Source organism: Mandrillus leucophaeus, unplaced genomic scaffold, assembly GCF_000951045.1.
Source record: "Mandrillus leucophaeus isolate KB7577 unplaced genomic scaffold, Mleu.le_1.0 Scaffold7, whole genome shotgun sequence".
Lineage (NCBI taxonomy): Eukaryota > Metazoa > Chordata > Mammalia > Primates > Cercopithecidae > Mandrillus > Mandrillus leucophaeus.
The window spans coordinates 8,657,394-8,678,701 of record NW_012107585.1 but is presented as its reverse complement, the minus strand read 5'-3'; the positions used below and the strand labels follow the sequence as shown (position 1 = coordinate 8,678,701).

The 21,308-nt window shown below is 57.4% G+C and overlaps 2 protein-coding genes across 2 annotated transcripts in view; one reads left to right on the top strand and one right to left on the bottom strand.

Annotated features, from left to right (window-relative positions):
- Positions 1-7,654, top strand: part of VPS37B (vacuolar protein sorting 37 homolog B (S. cerevisiae)) — a 51,516-nt gene extending 43,862 nt beyond the window's left edge. Inside the window, exons 2-5 of the mRNA XM_011964516.1 lie at positions 1,879-2,050; positions 4,385-4,467; positions 5,352-6,360; positions 6,393-7,654. Of these exons, the coding sequence (XP_011819906.1) occupies positions 1,879-2,050; positions 4,385-4,467; positions 5,352-5,843 (747 nt within the window). The 3' untranslated portion in view covers positions 5,844-6,360; positions 6,393-7,654. The remainder of the gene's footprint in view (positions 1-1,878; positions 2,051-4,384; positions 4,468-5,351; positions 6,361-6,392) is intronic.
- A 2,199-nt stretch (positions 7,655-9,853) lies between these two features.
- HIP1R (huntingtin interacting protein 1 related) overlaps positions 9,854-21,308 on the bottom strand; it is a 28,173-nt gene continuing 16,718 nt past the window's right edge. The window contains exons 7-32 of the mRNA XM_011964517.1: positions 21,127-21,188; positions 18,579-18,719; positions 17,815-17,872; positions 17,655-17,730; positions 17,377-17,517; positions 17,174-17,235; positions 16,884-16,956; positions 16,621-16,804; positions 16,443-16,531; positions 16,239-16,355; positions 16,061-16,162; positions 15,573-15,767; positions 14,546-14,693; positions 14,368-14,454; positions 13,857-13,964; positions 13,609-13,745; positions 13,272-13,382; positions 12,978-13,036; positions 12,731-12,761; positions 12,592-12,654; positions 12,278-12,378; positions 12,017-12,122; positions 11,762-11,885; positions 11,608-11,669; positions 11,286-11,492; positions 9,854-11,075 (exon numbers count right to left, since the gene is read on the bottom strand). Coding sequence (XP_011819907.1) covers positions 11,028-11,075; positions 11,286-11,492; positions 11,608-11,669; positions 11,762-11,885; positions 12,017-12,122; positions 12,278-12,378; positions 12,592-12,654; positions 12,731-12,761; positions 12,978-13,036; positions 13,272-13,382; positions 13,609-13,745; positions 13,857-13,964; positions 14,368-14,454; positions 14,546-14,693; positions 15,573-15,767; positions 16,061-16,162; positions 16,239-16,355; positions 16,443-16,531; positions 16,621-16,804; positions 16,884-16,956; positions 17,174-17,235; positions 17,377-17,517; positions 17,655-17,730; positions 17,815-17,872; positions 18,579-18,719; positions 21,127-21,188 — 2,692 coding nt within the window. The 3' untranslated portion in view covers positions 9,854-11,027. The remainder of the gene's footprint in view (positions 11,076-11,285; positions 11,493-11,607; positions 11,670-11,761; positions 11,886-12,016; positions 12,123-12,277; positions 12,379-12,591; positions 12,655-12,730; positions 12,762-12,977; positions 13,037-13,271; positions 13,383-13,608; positions 13,746-13,856; positions 13,965-14,367; positions 14,455-14,545; positions 14,694-15,572; positions 15,768-16,060; positions 16,163-16,238; positions 16,356-16,442; positions 16,532-16,620; positions 16,805-16,883; positions 16,957-17,173; positions 17,236-17,376; positions 17,518-17,654; positions 17,731-17,814; positions 17,873-18,578; positions 18,720-21,126; positions 21,189-21,308) is intronic.

Here is a 21,308-nt window from a genome sequence, read left to right as displayed (position 1 = left end):
CAGTGGCTGGATCTCAGCTCACTGCAAGCTCCGCCTCCTGGGTTTACGCCATTCTCCTGCCTCAGCCTCCCGAGTAGCTGGGACTACAGGCGCCCACCATCACGCCCCGGCTAGTTTTTTGTTATTTTTTAGTAGAGACGGGAGTTTCACCAGGTTAGCCAGGATGGTCTCTATCTCCTGACCTTGTGATCCGCCCGCTTCGGCCTCCCAAAGTGCTGGGATTACAGGCTTGAGCCACCGCGCCTGGCCAATACTATAGTTTTTGTTTGCTCTTTTAAATGGCTTGACAATGGAAGAAAGACGCTTCTGCTGGGCCGGGCATAGAAAGCCCATGGAGAGCCGCCCTGTGGGTGGGGAAGGGGGTGTCGGGAGCCCCACTGCTTACCAGGAACCTCACTGAAACTGGGTCTTTCCAGTCCCCAGATTCTCCTTTTTTGCTAAAGGCATCAGAAGAGATGAAAGCATTTCTACCACCCACATTTCCGGGACACTCCTAGCTTTTACTTCAGAGTTGGGAGAGAGGTTTGATTTTCATTGTCATTTAAATCCTGTCGGGTTTTCAGTGGAGCCTGATCTTCAGGGCTCTGGGCGCAGCTGTTGGTCTGGAGATGCAGATCACTCTCTGCTGAACAGAGCCCTCCTCCTGGGGTTAGGGATCTCCTGATTGAGGCATGGATCCAAGGGCTTGTTTCTTTGTTCTCTGATTCCCTGAGCCTCTTCCTTGTGTGTGTGGTGTGTGTGCACTTGTGTGAGCACACCAGGAACTATGACAGCAATCAACGGGTATGACTGGGGGTGGGGAGCAGAGGCAGCATGGCCAGGAATCTATACTCCAGCTACCAAAAGGAAGGAAGTAGCAGCAAAAATAGCCTGGGTGGGGTGGTAGAAAATATTAAGGGGAAAATGAGATGGGTGGGGTTGAAGAAGGAGCTGCTTCAAGAGAAACAGACATACACTGGGTAAGGAATCGCGTGCTGTTGAAACTGACGGTGTGGAAGGAAAGAGGTGGCAGTGGCTGGGCTGTGGTAGAGGAAGACGATCACCGGTGAGTGAAAAGGGAACTAGGGTACCCATGCGTTTGTGTTTTTTATTTAAACTTTGGCTAAGCTTTGCTAGGAGCATTTTGCCTTTTTTTTTTTTCTCAGACCTTCTACCCCTGTCTTTCTCCCCTAAGTTCTGGGCATGTGGCTTCTCTACCTACCAGGGTAGCCTGTCATTGCTCTAAAGGACAAAATGAAACCCCTGATGGGCAAAATATGTCTCCCCTCTTCCCCCAACTTTTGGTCGGCTTTGCTCATCCACCAACAGCTAGGAGCTAGAAGGCTCAGAAGAGCTGGGGTGGGCATGGGAGAGACGAGGAACCCCGGTGGCTGGAAACACAGTTCCTTCCCAGGGTCTCTTCAGCTTGCTGGTAGAACCTCTTAGGCTGCTTATGAAGCCTGAATTGACATCATGCCAGCTGCTGATAAGTGGTTCTTTAACTTCCTCTGGAGCAGCAGAAACTTGTTTTGAAAACAATCAAATTCTAAATCTTTACAGCTGTTTACTTCTGCAAGCACAATGGCCGTAGTAAGGAATTCAAGTCACAGCGCAGCCGTGGCAGGGAAGGCTCTGTCTGCATGGAGTCACAGGACAAAGCCTGTCCTGGAAACGTGCTGGAAGGAAGTCGGCCTCATTCTTTGCGACGGGCAGCAGCTCCAAATGAGAAACCAGGGGTTTGGCTCTGGGCCGGTAGCATCTGCCTGGCATGCGGTGCCAGCTGTGGAGACCAGTGAGGCGGCAGCAGCCGCAGTGGGCTCCTGGGGTGTGCGTGGGGATCTCCAGGGGTCTAGGAGCTGATATACTTTTGGTTCTCATCATCTCGTGTGTTCCTTGCAGACGCAGAATGTTCAGCTTAACAAAGAAATGACACTTGCCAGCAACCGGAGCCTGGCAGAAGGAAACCTTCTGTACCAGCCCCAGCTGGACACATTGAAAGCACGCTTGACCCAGAAATACCAGGAACTCCAGGTTCTCTTTGAAGCCTATCAGATAAAGAAGACCAAATTAGGTAACTTTTTAAGGGTGATCACTTGAGAATAAAGAGTTGAGAGCAGGACACATTTCAAGCCATTGCCCTACTGGGAAGGAAATATTATTGAAAAATTTCAGACTAAGGTAGTGACTCTACTGCAGTGAAGAAATGGCTTATGTATATTATTTACATATTTTTAGAAACAGGGTCTTGCTGTCTCAGGCTGGAGTGCAGTGGTGCAACCATGGCTCAGCGCAGCCACTCGACCTCCTGGGCTCAGGTGATCCTCCTGCCTCAGCCTCCTGAGTAGCTGGGACCACAGGTGTGCACTACCCAAGCAGGCTAGTTTCTCATATTTTGTAGAGAGGTCGTCTTGCCATGTTGCCCAAACTGGTCTTGAACTCAAGCCATCCTCCGGCCTTTGCCTCACAAAGCGCAGCTATTACAGACATGAGCCACTGTAGTGGACTAGTTTATGTATGGAATATGGAGGGCCCCCGGGCCTGCAGCCTCTCTTGACTTGTGGTTCGAGAGGGCAGGGTGTATAGCAGGACTGCCCCTCCTCCCAGTGGCCCTGCCTGGTGGCGATGACTGCTGAGGTCAGCCCAGGTCCACACACACCTCCAGGGTTTGCAGCGTGGAGCAGGTGGCAGAAATGTGGGTACTCGGGGCATTTACCAGAAAAGGGGATGGGGATTAGGAGGAAGCCAGCCAGTTTAGCAGTCACCAGTTAGAAGAGGAGACTTGCCACTTTTTAAATTCAAGACCCCACCTTCTCTAAACAGCGTAGAAAAGCAGTTTTCTGCAGTATGAGATTCAACAGATGTCTTATGCTGTTTGCCTGTTTGTCTTGTGCTGTTTGTTAATGGTAAAAAAAAAAATACACATCACTGGAACATTTTATTTTAATGGCATACTTTAATTTGCAGCCATTAGGAGGAGACATCAGAATTAAAGATTGTTGAGCATCCTGAGTGCTTTTCATAGTCATCAAAGGGACATTTAGATAAAGTTGGAGCTGGGTGTGGTGGCACACGCCTGTGGTCCTAGCTACTTGGGAGGCTGAGGAAGGAGGATTGCTTGAGCCTTGGAGGTTGAAGCTGCAGTGAGCCATGATTGCACCCCTGTACTCCAGCCTGGGCGACAGAGTGAGACTGTGTCTCCACAGAAGAAATGAAATAAGCTGGGAGTGGTGGTGCTCGCCTATAGTCCCACCTACTCTGAAGGCTGAGGCCACAGTGAACTGTGATTGCATTACTGTACTCCAGCCTGGATGACGGAGACCCCATCCCTTAAAAGAATTTGGGTTAAAAATCACCTTCTACAGTGAGGTTTACAGTGATGTCTGTCACTACTTGCTATCGTCTTGTCATTTTCTCCATTAACTTCAGTAAAAATTTACAGTAACACACCCAAACCAGAGTGATGAAAAGTAAAAAGACCGGCAGTACCAAGTGCTAGTGAAGTGCCATGCATCTATTGCTGGTAGGAGTGTCCGTGGGTCATTTGGGACTTACAGGTGTGGCCACCACAGCCAGCTCCTTTTTTCATTTCACCTCGGGAAAGTTGTTGGGTAGTACCTACTAACATTAAGAGTGTGTGCGCTGCAGTTCAGCGGCTCTGCTCCTGGGTGTGTACCCAACAGAAGTGGACATTAATGTCTCTCAGAAGGGAGGTACAAGAATGTTGTATCCTTATTACCTTCCTTATGATAAAATTTGGAAACAATCAAAATGTCCGTCTACGGGGTAACGGGCACGTAAAGTCTATTTACACAATGGAACACTGCACAGCATTGAAACGAACTGATTCACAGACCTGAGCAGGGTCTCAGAGACGCGGTGCTGAGTGGAAGAAGCCAGCAGAGTATGGCCTGTACTCTGATTCCAGGATGTGGAGTCAAGACCAGGCGGAGCTCCTCTGTGGTGGTGGAGGCCAGCGTAGGGGTTACCTGGCGGGTGCAGTGGGCCTGTGGGCGCCCGGTGGAAACGTTCTGTGTCTGGATCTGGGGGGTGGTGGTTGGGGGTTAAACACGTGGAAATTTGAGTTACACACTTAAGATGTGTATACTTGATGTAAGTTACCACTCAAAACATAAAGGAAATACAAAATGGCATGATGACAATGTCACTGCCCCATATTTGAAAACAGCTGGCTCTAGAAGCAGCTCATGACACAGGTTGCTCCGACATGGGATGTTGGCCCCTGGGCACTGGCTTGGTGCACTTGTTCCTTGTAGGTTTTCAAGCCTTTCACACTCAGCTTCTTGGAAAGGAAGGTGCGATCCTGTCATGGTCTGTGTGGACGGCATCATGAAGGGCTTTACCTGTACGCCTGTCACTCTTGTCATGCCTCTTGCTTCTTTTCCAGACAGACAGTCTAGCAGTGCTTCCTTGGAGACCCTGTTAGCACTTCTTCAAGCAGAAGGGGCCAAGATTGAGGAAGACACTGAGGTAAAGCCAACCAGCCTTGGTGGAATCCTTGGGGCACTTTGGGCAGTCAGCGGGCCCGCTGCCTCCAGGGAGCGTGAGCACCACACTGCCACAGTCAGGAGGTGGTGCCTCCCAGGTGTGCAGGCTGTATGCCAGCAGGCAGCCTGGCCTGTGTGCTGGGGAAAGTGCCACGCAGGGGTCCAGGGAACAGCAGGGTGAGTGAGGGCAGGTCCGAGGGAGGGCCAAGAGAGGGCATGTGGGCCACTCTGAGAACACCAGCCCCTGGGGCCAGTGGTGAATTACCACGTGCCATGGTTCAAGGGCCAGCTGGGGGCTACAGAGCTCCTGGGACACGTCCAGCTGCGCATTAGAGCCTTGAGCCTCGCCAGGCGATTAGGAAATGAGGCAAGGTCGAATGTTGCAGTTGTCGCAGGCAGGGGCTGGCAGGGTCCTGCCAAGACAGGGCTGGGTTCGATGAACTCTGAAGCCTTGGGGGGCCCCAGTGGGCACAGGCGTTTCTGTCCTGCTGATCCACCCAGGGCGAGTCTGTTAGTCAGGGTGTGGCCGGGTGGAAGCAAGGAGGTGTTGGACTCCAGTGGGCTCGAGAGAGTCCTGGGACCCAGGAGTCAGAGCCCTCACCCAAAGGCCAGCTCCTCTGCCTGTCACGCTGGTGGTGGGGTGCGCAGCAGGACTGCCCTCCTCTCTGCCCAGTGGCTCTGCCTGGTGGCAGCTCATGCTGAAGCCTGAGTCCACAACCTCTGGGAACCGGAGCCGGAGCAGGGCCCTCTCCACAGGGAGGAGCAGTGTTGGAAGCAGCTAGGCGTTGCCTCTCCTTGTGCCTAGATCACGAAGGGAGCATCCTCCCCATCTGGCTGTCCCTGTAACCAGGTTTCTGCCTCTTTCAGAACATGGCAGAGAAGTTTCTGGATGGAGAACTTCCTCTGGATTCCTTCATTGACGTCTATCAGAGCAAGCGGAAACTGGCCCACATGCGACGGGTGAAAATCGAGAAGCTCCAGGAGATGGTGCTGAAGGGGCAGAGACTCCCGCAGGCCCTGGCCCCGCTGCCCCCCAGGCTGCCCGAACTGGCACCTACCGCCCCCCTTCCCTACCCTGCCCCAGAGGCCAGTGGGCCCCCCACCGTTGCACCTCGGCGCATCCCCCCACCACCACCCCCAGTGCCTGCAGGACGCTTAGCCACCCCATTTACTGCGGCCATGAGCTCGGGACAGGCCGTGCAGTACCCAGGATTACAGTGCCCGCCCCTGCCCCCCCGCGTGGGCCTCGCCACTCAGCAAGGATTCTCTTCACAGTTCATGTCCCCGTATCCGCCGGCTCTCCCCCAGAGACCCCCGCCCCGGCTCCCTCCGCACCAGCCGGGTTTCATCCTCCAGTGAGCGCCGGCGCGGCCCTTCCCGGGAGACTCCTTCCGCCTGCTGTGTTGTGCTCCGCACGTGGGAGGGAGGCTGGAGGTCCACTCTGTGCCAAGGGCTCTGGGGCCCTAGGCCAGCGTGTCTGTCTGATTTTAGAACTGTAGGTCAGTGGTGAGTAGTAGAAGCCCAGGCTTTGGGCAACGAGGCAGTTGTGTGTGCCGGGTTGCAGCCTGACACCTGTGCGTCGCATTGGTTTGCATTCTCCGTGTGATTTCTAAGTATCTTAGCGTTGATGAACTCGTATTTGGGAAGAAACAAGGCCTCTCCCCCATTCCCATTTAGAATTTTGGTCCTTCCATTGCGGTTTTATTTAATGAGCATGGTTCATAATACTTATTTTATTTTCGAAAGTCCTATGTGTCTCACCCACCGGCCACTACAGCCCTGGTGAGGGCAGGTGGGCGCCGGCCGGCCTGGAAGAGCGCCGTGGCCGGCCACCACCTGCGGCTGCGTTGTTGCTCACTGACCCTGCTGGGGAGAGGTCGTCATAGTCCCCGCCTGACCTGGGGAGAGGTCATCGTAGTCCCCGCCTGACCTGGCTGCTGCTCTTGCTTCAGAGCCACAAGCAAAGTTTGCACTGGGCCCACTGCCGAGTCCAGAGGCCGGAGAACGGCCGCCGGTGTGGGAGGGGACCGCACGAGCGGGACTTGCACAGCAAATTGTGTCCCCAGCTCCTCCTCTCCCTCCTGCCTCGAACCGGCCCTGAAGGTTTCTATGAAGAAATAATCCCCCAATATTTTTACTATGTGTGTGATTTTCCTGTTTTATATTGAAAACACCTTTTTGACACTCCCAAGACCATTCAGGGAAATTTTTTTAAAAATGCAGATACTGTCTTGAGCAGATTGAAATGCTGATGAAGTGGATGTGATTTCCTTCCGTGCAAGCAGTGCACGGTCCCACCCTCGGGTGTCCGTGCTGTGCCTTAGCTTCCCCAGGTGCCAGGACTTACACCTGCTAGGGGCTGGGCAGGGCCCCGGCTGTGCTGTCTCTGAAGGGCTTGTCCAAGTTCATTGCCCTGTTACAGGTGGTCAAGACGTCCGGCCACCTTGACCTAGGCTACCCTTAGCCAATATCCTCTGCCCCTGGCTGGCTGGTGGCTCAGGGTCGGCAGCGTTAGGGGTCTGGTGAAAGCCCACCCCATGGGATTGAGGGACAGGGCTGCACTCCGACCGCCTGCACCTGCTCTTCCCTCCACCCCCGTGGGACCTCATCTTCACGTGCCATGTGTGCTGAAGGCCCAGGGCCCAGCAGGGGGCAGTGGCACCTGTTGACAGAAAAGGCCCAGGTGCTCACCGGTGGACCTTCTGGCCCGCCTCTCCCCTGTCACTTGTCAGGCATCCAGGGCCCTGACCTGTGCCTAGCCGCCAGGGTGACAGAAGGCAGAACTGAAGCGGGATCTGTCCCAGTGGGCCACGGACCAGGCCACTGCCTTTTGTCCTCAGTGACTGTACATTCCTGTTCTCGGACTTGAACTCTACTGTAACTGTTTTCTTAAAAGAAATGAAGCTGTACAGGATGATTCACTGCCATGCCAGTCAGGCGGGCTTGCCATGTTCTGTGAATCTCGATTGAGCGGTGCCACCCACCCCCATACCTCCACCAGCGGCCGCTGTCGGGGATGCCACAGCCTGGCCACGGTCGCAGCCAAACGAGCTCGGCATTGGAGTTGTAAAGGGGCCCCTGATCGGGCTCGCCATCGCTGTTCAGGGCCGTGTACGGTGCTGTGGCTGTAAAGCTGTAGGACCCTTTTTAATAAATAGAGAATTATTAATTACAGGCCTGTCACTTGTTTACTTGGGGATGTGGATGTTCATGATGTCTGGTTCTGAAACATCAGTGATCAAGTTCAGCAGGGAAGCTGGCTGGGACGTCTGTTTTTGAAGCTGAAGACAAAAATCTCTGCCTGTCCAGGGTCCTGCGCGGCGGGGGGGCCTCTTACCCTCCTGGCCACCAGAGTCTCATGAACAGCAGTCATGGACAGAGCATGTCCTGTGCGTAAGAGAGCGTGTCTTCAGGATCACGACCACTGGGTCCAAGTAGGGGGCTGAGGGTGACCTCAAGGGCTCAGGCTGTGCCTGCTCTCTGTCCATGAGGTTGCCACCGTGTGCTATGTGAAGGGTGAAACTTTGTGGTGGTTTTTAGTGGGAAAACTAGTGGCTCTGATGTTTTGCTTTGGGGACTTGCCAGCAGGTGTTTCAAGAAGGCAGTTGCCTCTGCCCACTTCAAAGCCCAGTGGGTGTTGCTTCCTTCTCTAGGCTGAGAGGAGGGGACCCCGCAAGCCCTGCCTCCTTGCAGAGCTACAGAATTTGTACCCTGTGCCTGCCGCCCCAGCTGAGCTGTGCGCCTGTGTCCCCACCATCCCAGCTGAGCTGTGTATCTGAGTCACAGTGCCCCTGCGAGGGACTTGAGGAACTGAGATGAGAGCAAGCTCATCTGTTGCTGTCTCCTCTAACAGCGGCCATTCCTGGCACATCATTGTCCTATGAGGATGTGAAGGAGAAATTTCTGTGGTTCTTCTGTGAGGAAGAGGGAAGCATTTCCTGAGGAGCCAGTTTGCCTTAAAGAACAGGTGTCTGATAGTTTGTCTTCCCAGTGACTGCCAGGAAGCTTATAGCCAAATCTGTTGTCCACTTCAGTGAGGCTGCTGGACTTCACAGAGTCTTGCCTCTCCTCCCGCTGTGTGCGCCGTTCACGAGGACGACCAGGGAGAGGCAGTGACAGGTCCAAGAGGGTGGAGAAGCAGGAGCAGACCCCAAGCTCCTGCTTTCTAGCCCCACACGAGGCAGCCTTTCCAATTAAAGGTTTTGGCCGGGCGCAGTGGCCTGTAATCCCAGCACTTTGGGAGACTGAGGGGGGCAGATCACTTGAGATCAGGAGTTCGAGACCAGCCTGGCCAACATGGCAAAGCCTCATCTCTACTAAAAATACAAAAATTAGGCATGTTGGTGCACACCTGTAATCCCAGCTACTCGGGAGGCTGAGGCAGAGTTTCTTGAACCCGGGAGGAGGTTATAGTGAGCCGAGGCACACCACTGTATTGCCGCCTGGGTGACAGCGAGATTCCATCTCAAAAAGTTTGGTCATTGAGAACTCAAGAATGATCAGTCAAGTGGTGTCAGTGCCTGTGGCTTTTCACTGGTCTGTATCTGGTGGAGAATCAGTTCCATTAGTGTTTTCTGAAGCCATCTTGCCGTGTAAACAAGAGCCAGGCACGGGGGTCTGAGCCTTGTGGTCAGCTTGCAAGGCCTTTCACATCCATGGTCCTAGCCACCTGGCACAAGCACCCTGGCTACGCAGCCCCAGCTGAGGCCCCACTTCACCCTCCAGGAGACCTGGGCACAGGTGAGAGGCTTGTCTGAGGCCATACAGGAGCCAGCCAAGGGGCCTTTTCTCTCCCCTGACCCACCCTGTCCTGTTTCTCCATAAATGTCAGTAATCTTGGAAGGGGGTGGGACAGGGTGAGCTCACCCACCTCAGCCTTCCCTCTGGCATGTGCTCCTGGGTAAAGTGGGTGCTTGTGAGGCTGCCACACACCCAGGGACCGAATGCCCTTCCAGGTTTCCGGTAAGTGCAAAGGCTGTGTGTGGTCATGGCTCAAGTCCAAGCCAGCTGGGAGTCAGGGTCTCCACCTTAGGAACTGTCAGCCATGGTCTCAGACACACTGAGGGGGTCAGCAACTGCTGGGAACCCCAGGGAAGCTGTGGGCATCGAGGCTGGGAGTGGAGGTGGCCTCTGTGGAGGCCTCCTGTATAAAAGGAGGGCCCCAAGGCCCATAAATCTCCCAGAGTGGAAGGCAGACACGCACAGCCTGTGACAGCCCTGCTGAGCTTTTCTGCAGTCCTGAGTATTCTAGCATTAAATGCAGACACGATGGGTTCCCCGTCCCAGCGCCTGGCCAGGGCCTAGACAAGGGAACATACATCCCTGAAGGAATGAAGAGCCAAGCACAGCCCCTCTGGGGCATCAGTGACAACAGTCAAAGTGCATTTTATTGCCAGCACAACACTTCAACAGGAGGAAATGCTCACACAAAGCCAAGGGGCTGGTTCTGGCTCATTCTTACTGCTCCTGACCTTGGCCAGTATGTGGTAGCCTTTCCAGAGCACAGGGTGAAGGGCTAAAGGGCTGGGGCCTGGGGTGGGTGTGAGGACAGGAGGACATGGCAGCTGCTGGCTCTGTCCTCCCAGCCTGGTCCCACCCCTCCTGCCACTCCCCTCGGGCTCAAGGGACACATATTCGTTCAAATCTGATGGGCAAAGCCAGGGCCTAGCTCGCTGTAGCCGCAGGGTCCCCTCCCTGAGGGCCCTGGTCCAGCAGCTGGATTTCTGGGCTTTTTCTGGCTGAGCTGGAGGGCCTAGGGCCAAGCCCACTCTCCGGAGGGCTGGAAACCACCCCTTCAGGTGGGCAGTGGGGCGCGGCCAGAACGGGGGAATGGAAAACAGGAAATGGGGGTGGTTGCCTATTCCAGCTGGAAATGGAAACTCCAGGCGTGAAGGCAGCGCTTGGGCCGCTGTGTCTCACCTCGCTCCCCAGAAAGCGGCCCCTTCCAGCATCTGACCCCTCCTGGGGGCTCTCATCACGGAGGCCCAAGGGCCAGGCCTGAGGAGTAACGGGCAACATTCCTCCAGCCCACCCAGAGCCTGGTCTGCGGAGGCCACGCAGCTGGAGGGCCTGGTAGAATCGGTGCCCCAGAAGGCCACAGACAGGATGCCTGACCCTCGTCCCATTAGCCAGCACGGACTGTGTGCCTTCCGTCCATCCACAACCTTCAGGAGTCCGGAAGGCAGGGAGCCCCACACTGGCCCCGTTTCCCAGTGTGCTGAATACAAACGTAGGAAGAAGAGCTCGAGCTCGGAATATTAAAAACATGTATTTCCTGAAGAGTTGACGCTCAAGCCTACTGGGTCCTGGCTGCACCCAAAAGTTCCTTCTGAGATAAATAAGAGACTCACATCCAGAAGCACCACCCACATGGCCCAGGCCCCTGCAGGTTCAGTAAGGACCAGGGGCCTTGAGGACACTGATCAGAACGGTGGGGCGGGAGGCTTGGGCACCAGGTGGAGGGGCAAGGCCCCTCGGTCCTGTCAGGGCAGTCGCAGAGGCCCAGGCCTGTCTACCAGCCGCCCTCCTGGACCCCTGGGGGGCCTAGTAGTTCACAAGTTGAGCTGGGTAGATGCCATCCTTTTTGTCAAGCTGCAGGGGTTAAAGGAGGAGGGGTTAGTGGTCACAGCCAGGCTCCTGGGGCCCCACCTCTCCCTTGAGCAAGCTCCTCCTCCCTGCATGCCGTGTCACCAGGGGTTTTCAGTGGTCCCTGACTTCCCCAGGGACGTGCACCACATGCCCCTCCGGGGCCGGGCACGGCACCCCCCTCCAGGAACTCCCCCATCCCTGTGCAGATGGCACCTGGTGGTCCTGTCTGGGGGCCACGCTGGGCTTCTGGGCCAGCGGTGGTTTCTTGGTGGTTACACTTCGGGGGGCAGCGCTGGGCTGGCTGGCCGCCTCCTCTCCAGGGCTGCCTGATGCCCCAGCTAGCACGTAGTGCTGCTTCCGCAACTCCCCCAGCCGCATGCGTTCAGCCTCCAGCGTCTTCTCCAGCTCCAGGACACGCACCTGTAGCCACACAGCCTGCTCAACCCAGCTCAGACTCCCCAGGGAGCCCTCTCCTGGGTCCAGCTTTCGCCCGAGGGATGAGCTCAGAGGTCACGGAGCAGCCATGGGCGCCTACCTGGGTCTCCATCTCCTGCTTCTTCAGCTTGATGAGGGACAGGCCAGAGAAATCCATGGTGTCTGTGGTCGGAGGACAAGGTGGTGAGCATCTGGGCGCCCACCCCCATTCAGTCTCAGGAGCCAGCAGCCCCCACTTGGCACCTGGCACTCACCTCTGTCCTCAATCTGCTCCTGGCCTGACTTGGTGGAGGCCACGACATTGGCAGCCCTCTCATTGACTGTGCGGGAGCATTCCTGCAGGCGGCTCAGGTGGGGGCTGTGCTTATCAGCCTTCACCTAAGGGGCGAGGGGTCAGGGTGGGCCCAGGTCTCCCAGCTCAGGACAGCAGCAGGCCTGGGCTTGGCAGCCACAGCCCAGGCCAACTTGGGCCCAGAGCCTGGTGTGCCGCTGTCAGCGTGCAAGCTCACCTTGGAGGCCGCCACCAGCTGGGCCGTGCTGGCCGCGATCTCGTGGGAGCAGACGATGAGCTCCTCATACTTGCCCATGTGAAGCACCACCTTGTCAGCCGCCTCCCTGAGGGGCAAAGGCCAGTCAGGGCCAGAGTCTCTGACCCCATGGAAAGCTGGTGCCACTCCACACCCCCTCTACTCTCCGCACCCTGTTGACCCCCAAACTGTTCCAACTGGCAGGAAGCAGCCCCCCGCCCATCCCTACCCAGGGCAACCTACACCAGCTGCGTGGCTCCCCAGCCCACAGCCTTGGAGGCCGAGATGAGGCCTTCGGTCCAGCGCGAGTTCTTGGCGTAAAATTCCTGCTGCGTGGCTGCCCCCTAGTGGCGACGGGAGAACAGGGCAGGACGTGCCAGTCAAGGACACCGAAGTGGAAAGGGGTCCTCAGGGGCCCTTCTCACCTCACTCTGGCAATAGGGTGCATCCCTCAGGCCTCCCTGTGGTAGGGGGTAGGGGGACCTCATGCCCAGGGTGGCCTGGGCTGGGGGTCAGGTTCCTTGCGGACTGTGCCCTGCTGCCAGCCGGCCCCTCACCCTGCCGCTCTCCACGATCTCCTTCTGTAGGCTAGTGGATGTCATCACCAGGAGCCGGATGGCCTGCCAAGACCAAGACAGCAATGACTGGTGGTCCTCCAGGTGCAGAACCCCCCACCCGGGGTCACAGCCCCCTCACCTTCATCAGGTCTGTGCAGGAGTTGAGGATCCTGGGGGAGAGAAGGGGAGACTTGGCTGCTGCTCTGCAGGGCGGCCCACATGACACCATGGTGGGCCTGGCCACAGCAGGGCTCAGCAGGTAGGGAGGGAGTGTCTGCTCTGAGCCAGGCCTTCCTTTCCCATGAGCAAAACAGTTAGGGGCAGAACCTCAGGAGCCATGGGGAGCCCCCCTCAGGTTGGGCCTGGGGGACAGAAGGGGGGCTCACCTCTCATTCACCTCCAGCTTCACCCCCGAGCTGGCATGTCGTGCCTGGTTCATCATGTCCTGCACCCAAGAACAGAGCGGTGAGCTGGCTGGGAGGAGGGGACTGTGGTCCTGGGAAAGCCAGGGCTGTCTCCTGCCCTCTCAGCTCTGACCTCACAGGCCCCTGGAAAACACCATCTGTCCCCTGCCTGGAGGCTGAGAGCAGGAGTGGGTGCAGCCTGTATGCAGCCAAGTTGGGGCCTTCAGCCCCCAAAGCTCCACAGCAATGAGGGGAGTCCCCAGATCCCATGCTCACTTCGATCCTCCGCACGGCATCTTCAATGGCTGCAGACGTGGTTGCCATCTCCTTGTCAACCATGGCCCCCAGCTCCTCCTGCCGCACATCTAGGCTCTTGGGTTTCAGTTCCTGGTGAGGATGGGAGTCAGACAGGGGTAGCCTCCATCCCCGCAAGCCCACGGGCAGCCTGGGAAAGAGGTGGGGGCCACAGGGACCAAGGAGGGTGCATGGTTCCCACCCTGTGTCCTGAGGCTGCAGGCTCCACACACAAACACCTGTTCAGCCAACCCAGAGGCGGGTGCAGAGGTCAGAGGCAGGCCCAAGCCCCCCAAACCCACACTCAGCGGCGCCTCACCTGGCCCAGCTGAAGGATGCCCTGCAGGGGTGTCCGCAGCAGGCTGGCCTGCACGTGCCGCAGAGCCTGCCGGTCCTGCAGCTGCCCCATGAGCTCCAGAGCGCGGGCCCCACACTCCCTGCAGGTGTCTATTAGGCCTGGGGTGAGAAAGGACCGTAAGTGGAACACCCCCCACAGGCCCCATAAAGACTCCCAGGGCAGACAAGCTAGTGAGACAGACAGAACCTGCTATCCCGGGACCCACTTACGGTCGGCAGGGTCGGTGGGGGCCAGGTGGGAGGTGGCACCTCCATTGACGATGGTGTCCGCAGCCAGGTGGGAGAAGCGGGTCAGGGCTGCCACCAGGGTGGAGGCGTCTGTGCGGGTGGGTGGGGCCAAGGTTGGGGGAGGATGACACTGAGACACAAGCACTGGGACCACTGTCGGCGGTCCCAGGAGGAGGAGGAGGAAGAGGAAAGGAGGGCTCGGCAAGACCGACATCCAGCAGGCAGTGGGAACCACACCGCAGTGTGTGTGGCTCCGGGCCCTTCAGTGCCCTGCCACCTGCATGCAGACGCACGGTGGCCCAGGCCCCAGAGACAAAAGCCTATTTGTCCACAGGGCAGGGCTGGGTTCCTGGGAAGGAGCAGGCAGGGGGCATCTGCTTAGCTTCCCAGAGAAGTCCCTGCTGTCTGTAAACCTCCCAAAAGGCAAGAGGTGGCCATGGGCGCTGGAACTGGGACACAGCCCCCGCCTCCGCCCTGCTCGGGCCACACTCACCTGCCAAGGAGGTCAGGTACTGGGCGTGGCCCTCCTCCAGGGCGCTCACGGCATCCAAAGCCTCCTGGGCCCTGCTCACCAGGTAGTCTGCAAGCACAAGGAGAACTGAGGCCCCTGCCACCCGCTGCTCAGGGCTGGGGGATGGGAAGGAGCGGCTGAGTGTGGCCCCACCATCTACCTGGGGAGCTGGTACAGCGCAGGTGCAGGGGGTCGTCCAGCTTGCTCACAGCATCCTGCAGGATGCCTGCGGCCTCGGCAGCAGCGCCCTGCAGCACTGCAAACTGCTCATCCAGCAGCCGCTGCCGCAGACCCTGCTCCTGAGACTCCTGGCAATGGGGGCAAAGAGGGCAGCTTAGAGACCCTCCCTAAGGCCAAGGATGTGCCCCAGCCCTGGACTGACCCATGAGCTGCCAGTTGGAGCCCAGCTGAGACCCTCACTGGTCAGGGAGGTGGATATTTCTAGAAAGAGGCTTCCCAGGGTGCACAACTCAATAATAAAAAGATAACCCAATTAAAACATGGGCTCAAGGTCCTAAAAGACATTTCTCCAAAGACACACAAATGGCCAGTGAGCTCGTGAAAAGATATGTAGCACCCTTTGCCATCAGGGAAACACAAATTAGGACCATGAGAAACCACTCCACACCCACTAGGATGGCTAAAATAAAAAGACAATAATAAGTGTTGGCAAGGATGTGGAGAAACTGGAACATTCATGCATTGCTAGTGGAGTGTAAAATGGTGCAGCCACTTTGGAAAACACTCTGGTAGTTTCTCAACAGGGTAACAGAGGTGAGACCCAGCGGTTCCACTGAGTTCCACGCACATCAGCTATCTACCCAAGATAAGTGACGGCAAATGTTTACACAGAAACTTGTGCTCAAAGGCCCACAGCAGCACTATTCACAACAGGCAGAAAGTGGCAACAACCCCAATGTCCACCAAGTGATGAAGATAAACACAATGTGGTCTGTCCACACAGCGGAGTACGATTCAGCCACAAAAGGAATGAGGTGCTGACACAGGCTACGATGTGGTGACCCTTGACAACATGATGCTGAGTGGAAGAAGCCGGACACAAAAGGATGCATCGTGTATGATCCCCTTTATGTGACATCTCTAGAACAGGCAGATCACGGAGACAGATCGATGGCTGCCAGGCGGCAGTGAACTCAGAGGTGCTGCTGCGTCTGGGGAGGCCATACCTTCTCTGCCAGCCGGCCCTGCAACTCGCCCTGCTCCCGGGAGCTACGCTGCTGCTCCCGGTTCAGCGCCGCCTCTGTCTCGCGCACCAGGGTCTGCGCTGCCAGCAGGTCTGCCTCCCGCTGCCGCACAGCTCCACTCAGCGCGTCCTTCTCCGCACTCAGCGTGTCCAGCCGTGAGCTCAGCTCCGACTTGCTCTATGGACAGACGTGACACCTGGCGTGTGAACAGAGCTCCCAGACCCCACCCACCCTGCCCCCACGCTTACAAATTGGGCCCTGGGGGTTAGTGATCACTCCCATCAGACTCAGGGCTCCCTGAGGACCAGCGGGAGTTCCTGTATCCCATGTAGGCCCTGGGTCTGGGTCAGGGCTGCATCCCAGGACCACCAAGTGGCACCCAGGTATGGCCTGTTCACGGGAAAGAGGACCTGACTTCCACCCAGGACTGGCCCCAGAACCCCACTCCCAGTCATCGAAGCCAGATGCACCTGCTGTGTGTGGCTCAGGGCCTCCTGCACGTGGGCCAGCTCTCCGGCCTTGGCCTCCAGCTCCCTCTTGAGCTTCTCTAGCTGGTCGCTCTGCTCCTCCAGCTGGGACAGGACAGCGTGTCACTGGGGCAGTGGGCTGGAGATGCTGGGGCAGGGCCCTGTGCCACAGGGGACATACCTTCAACTCTGACTCCCGTTTCACCTGCTCCACCTGGAAGGCCAGCTGCTCCTTCACCCGCGCCACCTCCTCCTGGCTTTGCTGCGTCACCGTCAGCTGCTTGGCTGTGTCTGCGTTCTGCACGGGCAGGGGAAGGGCTCACGCTCTGCTGCCGTCCCCGAGAGGCCCTGCCACCAGCTGGGATGGAGGAGGGGCTGGACCTACCTTCCTGAGCAGCTCCGCATGCACATGGACGAGCTCACTGTGCTTTTCCTTCAGCTTGTTGTAGCGCGCCTCCGTGGCACTGGCCTTCCCTGGGGGTGAGAGAGGCAGTGACGCCCCATGTGGGGTGGCAGGGGCTGGGGACACGCCCTTGGACCCCTGTGGCCGAGGCCCCACGCACTCTCAGCCTCCTCACGCAGGCCCTGGCTCCGCTCGCCCTCCAGCTGGGCAGCCCTCAGCTGGGCCAGCTCGTGGCGGAGCTGCTCATTGTCCACCAGGGCCTTCTGCTTCTGCTTCCGCTGCTCCTCCAGCTCGCCCTCCAGTGCGTTCACCTGGCTCTTCAGCTGCGAGATGTACCGCTGGGCCTGCGGGAGGATGGCTGATGTGGGGCCCCTGCCTGGGCTTTTGAGGGGCCCGGCCCCCGCCCGTCCCCACCCCCGGCACCTCCAGCTTGATCTTCTCCAGCTCAGAGCGGAGCATTTCCACCTCTCTCTTCAAGCTCTCAATCCGGAGGTCCCTGGGGACAGAGGTCCTGGGGTTCAAGTCAAGTCAACCAGAACACTCAACAGACAGGCACAGGAACCTGTCTTCTCCTCAGTGGCCACTCAGGATTTGGGCACCTCACGGGTTCATATTCCCCACCCGTGGCCTTTCCAGACAGAAATGTCCAGAGCACAGCTCAGCTGAGGCCGTTTCCAACCACCCCCAGCCCAGTCGGCTCCTCCAGCCCTCACCTGTCGTCCTTCACGGAGCCATTGGGGGGTCCGAACGTCTGATCGAAGAGGTCAGCCACCACCTGCCACAGGAAAGCGTGGTGACCCCCGCCCCACTCACCTGTGCCTCCAGGCCGGGCAGTGGGCAAAGGGAGGGCTGGCCACCCAACACTCCCCTTGGCCTCATGCTACAACTGGGGGACATGGGCTGGGTGGGGGCTCACCACTGGCTCCCCCACGGGGGGCCCCATGCTGATCTCAATGAGATTCTCCGGCTCCTCGTCCTCCGGGGCCTCCTCGGGGATCACCACCACCGGCTTGATGTGCTCAGCCAGGGCTGAGGCCCGCAGGAAGTTAGGCGGTCCCTGCAGGGGCGGCAGGTGGGACCTGCTTAGCTGTCCCCCAAGGAAGCCCTCCTTCCACCATCTCCATAGCCTGTGTGGGGCCCCAGCCAGGTGCCTGGGGTCCTCAAAGGGCCTCAGGGCCGTCTTCGGGGAGGTACCTCGGGCAGCCGGGGGATCTGGATGAGCCGTTTGAAGTACAGCATGTCAGAGGCTCTGCGGAAGAAGTTTCTGAGGCTGCAGAGATGGTGGGAAATTCAGGAAGGGGCCACAGAGCCTCTCCCCCACCAGCCTCGATCCTGTCCCTGTCCCAGGCAGTACCTGTGAAACTGCTCATGGAACCGGTCCCTGTGGCCTTGCAGGGTGTCTGCAGGGAGACCTGGAGGGTGGCACAAGTGTAACAGGACTTCTCTGCACACTGCTCAGGGGCTCACCTGCCCTGCCTTGTTCTTCCGTATGCTACAAACTCATAGATTAGAGATCACCCGAGACTGGGCCAGGCCTGCTCTCCTATCGGGAGGGGGAGACCTGTGGGAGATGCTGTGGGAGGACTCAGTTCAGACTGAGCTAGAGAAGGAAACAGCGAATGGAAAGGATGGCACTGCGGCCACATCCCTCCTAACCCCCACCAGGTTCAGGAGGCACTAGAAAGCCGCTTTCACCAAACACATTTGTCCCGGGCTGACACTAACGCGGTGATTCTCAAAGTGTGGTCAAGGGACGAGACCCTTTCAAAGGGTTGGTGAGATCAAAACTCTCCAAACACCCCAGACACCTTTTGCCTTTTTGTGCTCGCAACCCCAGGGTGCCTGGCGGGAGAGTCCCGAGAGCAGGTGGGGCCTGTGTCTTGGCCAAGCCAGGCATTCAGCCGTAAAAATGAAAACTACGCCACTCACTAAATTTTTTGCTTGGTGAAATGGTGTTTTTTTCATAAAATGTATGTTATTTCTATTAATGGGTAGTGGGTTTATTACTGCCATTTTTAAATGAATAAACCTCTAATTTTTTGATTTTCCTTTTTCACAGTGAATGCCTAAGCCACATAAACACAGCTTCCGGGGCAGCGACCGCCCCGGGCCACTCACAAGAGTGTAGCTTGAACAGGAGCTTGACTGTGTAGTGGTAGAGGTGGCTGCAGTCCTGGATAACCTGGATGAGCGGGGCCAGGCGGCACTGGCCTGTGGACATCTGGGATACGGCAATGGCTGTGTTGAGCTGTCGGAAAACTGTGCAAAAGATGGGCAAGAGGAAGAGTGTGAGCCCTCGGGAGCTGGGCAACTTGCCCAAGGTGGTCTGGCTGTAAAGCACGGCCCTAAGCCAGCTCCCACAAACCAGTGTGCCCCCCGCCTCCAAGATGGGCGCCTCCTGTGCTGGTGGCTGCCCCAGGTCAAGACTAGATGCTCCCATGAAGGAGGTCAAGGGCAACAGCAAGGTCAGGGCAAAGCAGCTCCAGCTCAGCTCAGCAAGGGCTTCCAGAGACCTCCACCTGGGAGCCCAGGACGAGGTGCCCAACTGACAAGGGTGACGGACAGCTCCATGCCCACTGGCCTCAAACCCGCACCGAATGTTAGAGCAGGAAGGAGGCTCACGATGCAGCACCCCAAATGCCTAACTTTACAGATGTGGGAACAGGCAGGGCTACTTCCAAGTCACACGGCAGTAGGGTCACAACTTGGCTCTGCACACCCCAAGTGACACTGAGACCTCACTTGCCCCCGAGGCCCATCTCCCCTGCCCCTGACAATCGGACCTTGTATCAGAACTATCAAGTGGGAGGGACAAAGGACAAACACGAGGCTGCCTCCTTCTTGGCTGGCAGCTTCTCTGGGGCAGAGAGAATGACAAAGAGCAGGCAGCTGGCCAGCACGGGAGAGCGGCCAGGCAGTCCCTGCTGCACAGACCTGTGCCCCGGCCCCTCAGGTCCTGCTCTCGCCTTGCCTGTGATGGGACCACTTGCAAATCTCTGCAGTGACAGGAGACAGCCTGGGCGGGGAGTGCTGCCCCTTTGCCTTTAAAAAATTAATTTCTAATTACATGTCATGCTAAGTGTTTTCCTTGCAAAAAACTGCAGCACGCATCAAGTACTGCTTGGATCTTAAACACATATATCCACGCTGTTCGGCAGTCTGCTTGATTTCACACAGTAAAATGTTTTCTAGATCTTCCCGGCCATCCCAGATTCGACACGTCTCTCTTCCCGCCACCCTCCGTTCTCTGCTCTGCACAGACGGCGAGACGCAGCCTCCGCTGAGGCGTGTTTAGGACGTTTCTGTTTCTTTGCTGTTACAGGCCCTGAGACAGGGAAGCCCCTTACCTATCACCTCTGCAGATCTGGGAATTTCTCCAGCAGATGCTGGTACACCCCTTCTTTGTGCTTCATCAAGACACCAGTGTCACCAGGTAGGGAGCAGGCCTGTGAGTGTTCTCCACTTCCCTTGTGGGGCCACTGCCTGCCCACACTGGCCTTCTCCTATGCCAGGGGCACCTGGCTCCCACCTGGTGGCCTCTGTGCTGAGAGGTTCAGGCTCAGCACATCTCTGCCAGGACACAGAGCCTGGGAGCCCTGTCCTGCTGCACAGCTGGGGCCGCACCTTTGGACATCTGCCCTCTGCTCTCCATGTCAGATCCTGAGCAGGCTCCTCCCAGGCACAAGGGTCCAACTCTGAGCCCACCTCTCACCCACTGGAACTGAATGCCCATCAGGCTCGCCCAGCTGCAGAGGCCAGACCTGGGAACTCAGGGAGGCTGCCCAAACTGCCTCTGACTCCCAATTTTGCCTTAAGGAGGCATTTGCTTCTTGCCCTCTGATGGAGAGCACTGAGTCACCCATGAGCTGTTCTGAAGCTGCCACCCAGAACAAGCACTTCTCCAGCCTGGAAGCTGAGCACGCTGAGATTTCCTGTCTAACAGCTGCTGGGTTCCCCGCTAGGAAGTCGGACGTGACTCAGAGGCTTTCTAGAGCGGAAAATGGGCAGGACGACGCAAACCACCTCTTTTCCAACTGGGTTCTGCAGATGGCCCATGACTGGGGCAGGAACCTGGCAAGGTGGCTCCTGTGCACACCTCCTCACCCTCCCCGTCTTGCAGCTGATGGAGTGACACTGGATGGAAGGGATGGCTGAACCTGTATCCTGGATGTACCCACTGGGGCCTGCCATGCTTTGGAGGTACCAGGAGGCCCCATTACCTATCCCTGGAGGTGCAGGACCCCGGGAGGGGCAGGGGCATTTCTTTTGGTTTTTTTTTTTTTTTTTTGAAACGGAGTCTCACTCTGTCGCCCAGGCTGGAGTGTAGCGGCACGATCTCCACCGCCTGGGTTCAAGTGATTCTCCTGCCTCGGCCTCCCAAGTAGCTGGGAATACAGGCATGCACCACCACACCTGGCTAATTTTTATATATTTTTTAGTAGAGACAGGGTTTCACCATGTTGGCCAGGCTGGTCTCGAACCCCTGACCTCAAGCAATCTGCCTGCCTCGGCCTCCCAAAATGCTGGGATTACAGATGTGAGCCACTGTGGCCAGTCAGGGGCATTTCATAGTGATCACTAATGTCTTCTTTCTTGTCTCCTCTTGTCCCACCTCTGGGGACTTAGCAATACACTCAGATCCCCGCATCCCCTCTTTACAACTCACCTGATTCAGAAAGCTTCAGCTCACAATCCATGTAATCAAACATCTCCACGGTGAGCTGGAAGCTACGCAAGAGAAGTGGGGAGAGATGAAAAGGGTGGGCGGGCCGCCAACTCGTCCTGAGACTCCCCGCCCGGATGGGGATGGGGGCATCGCCGACACCATGGCTCTGGTGAGTCAGTGTG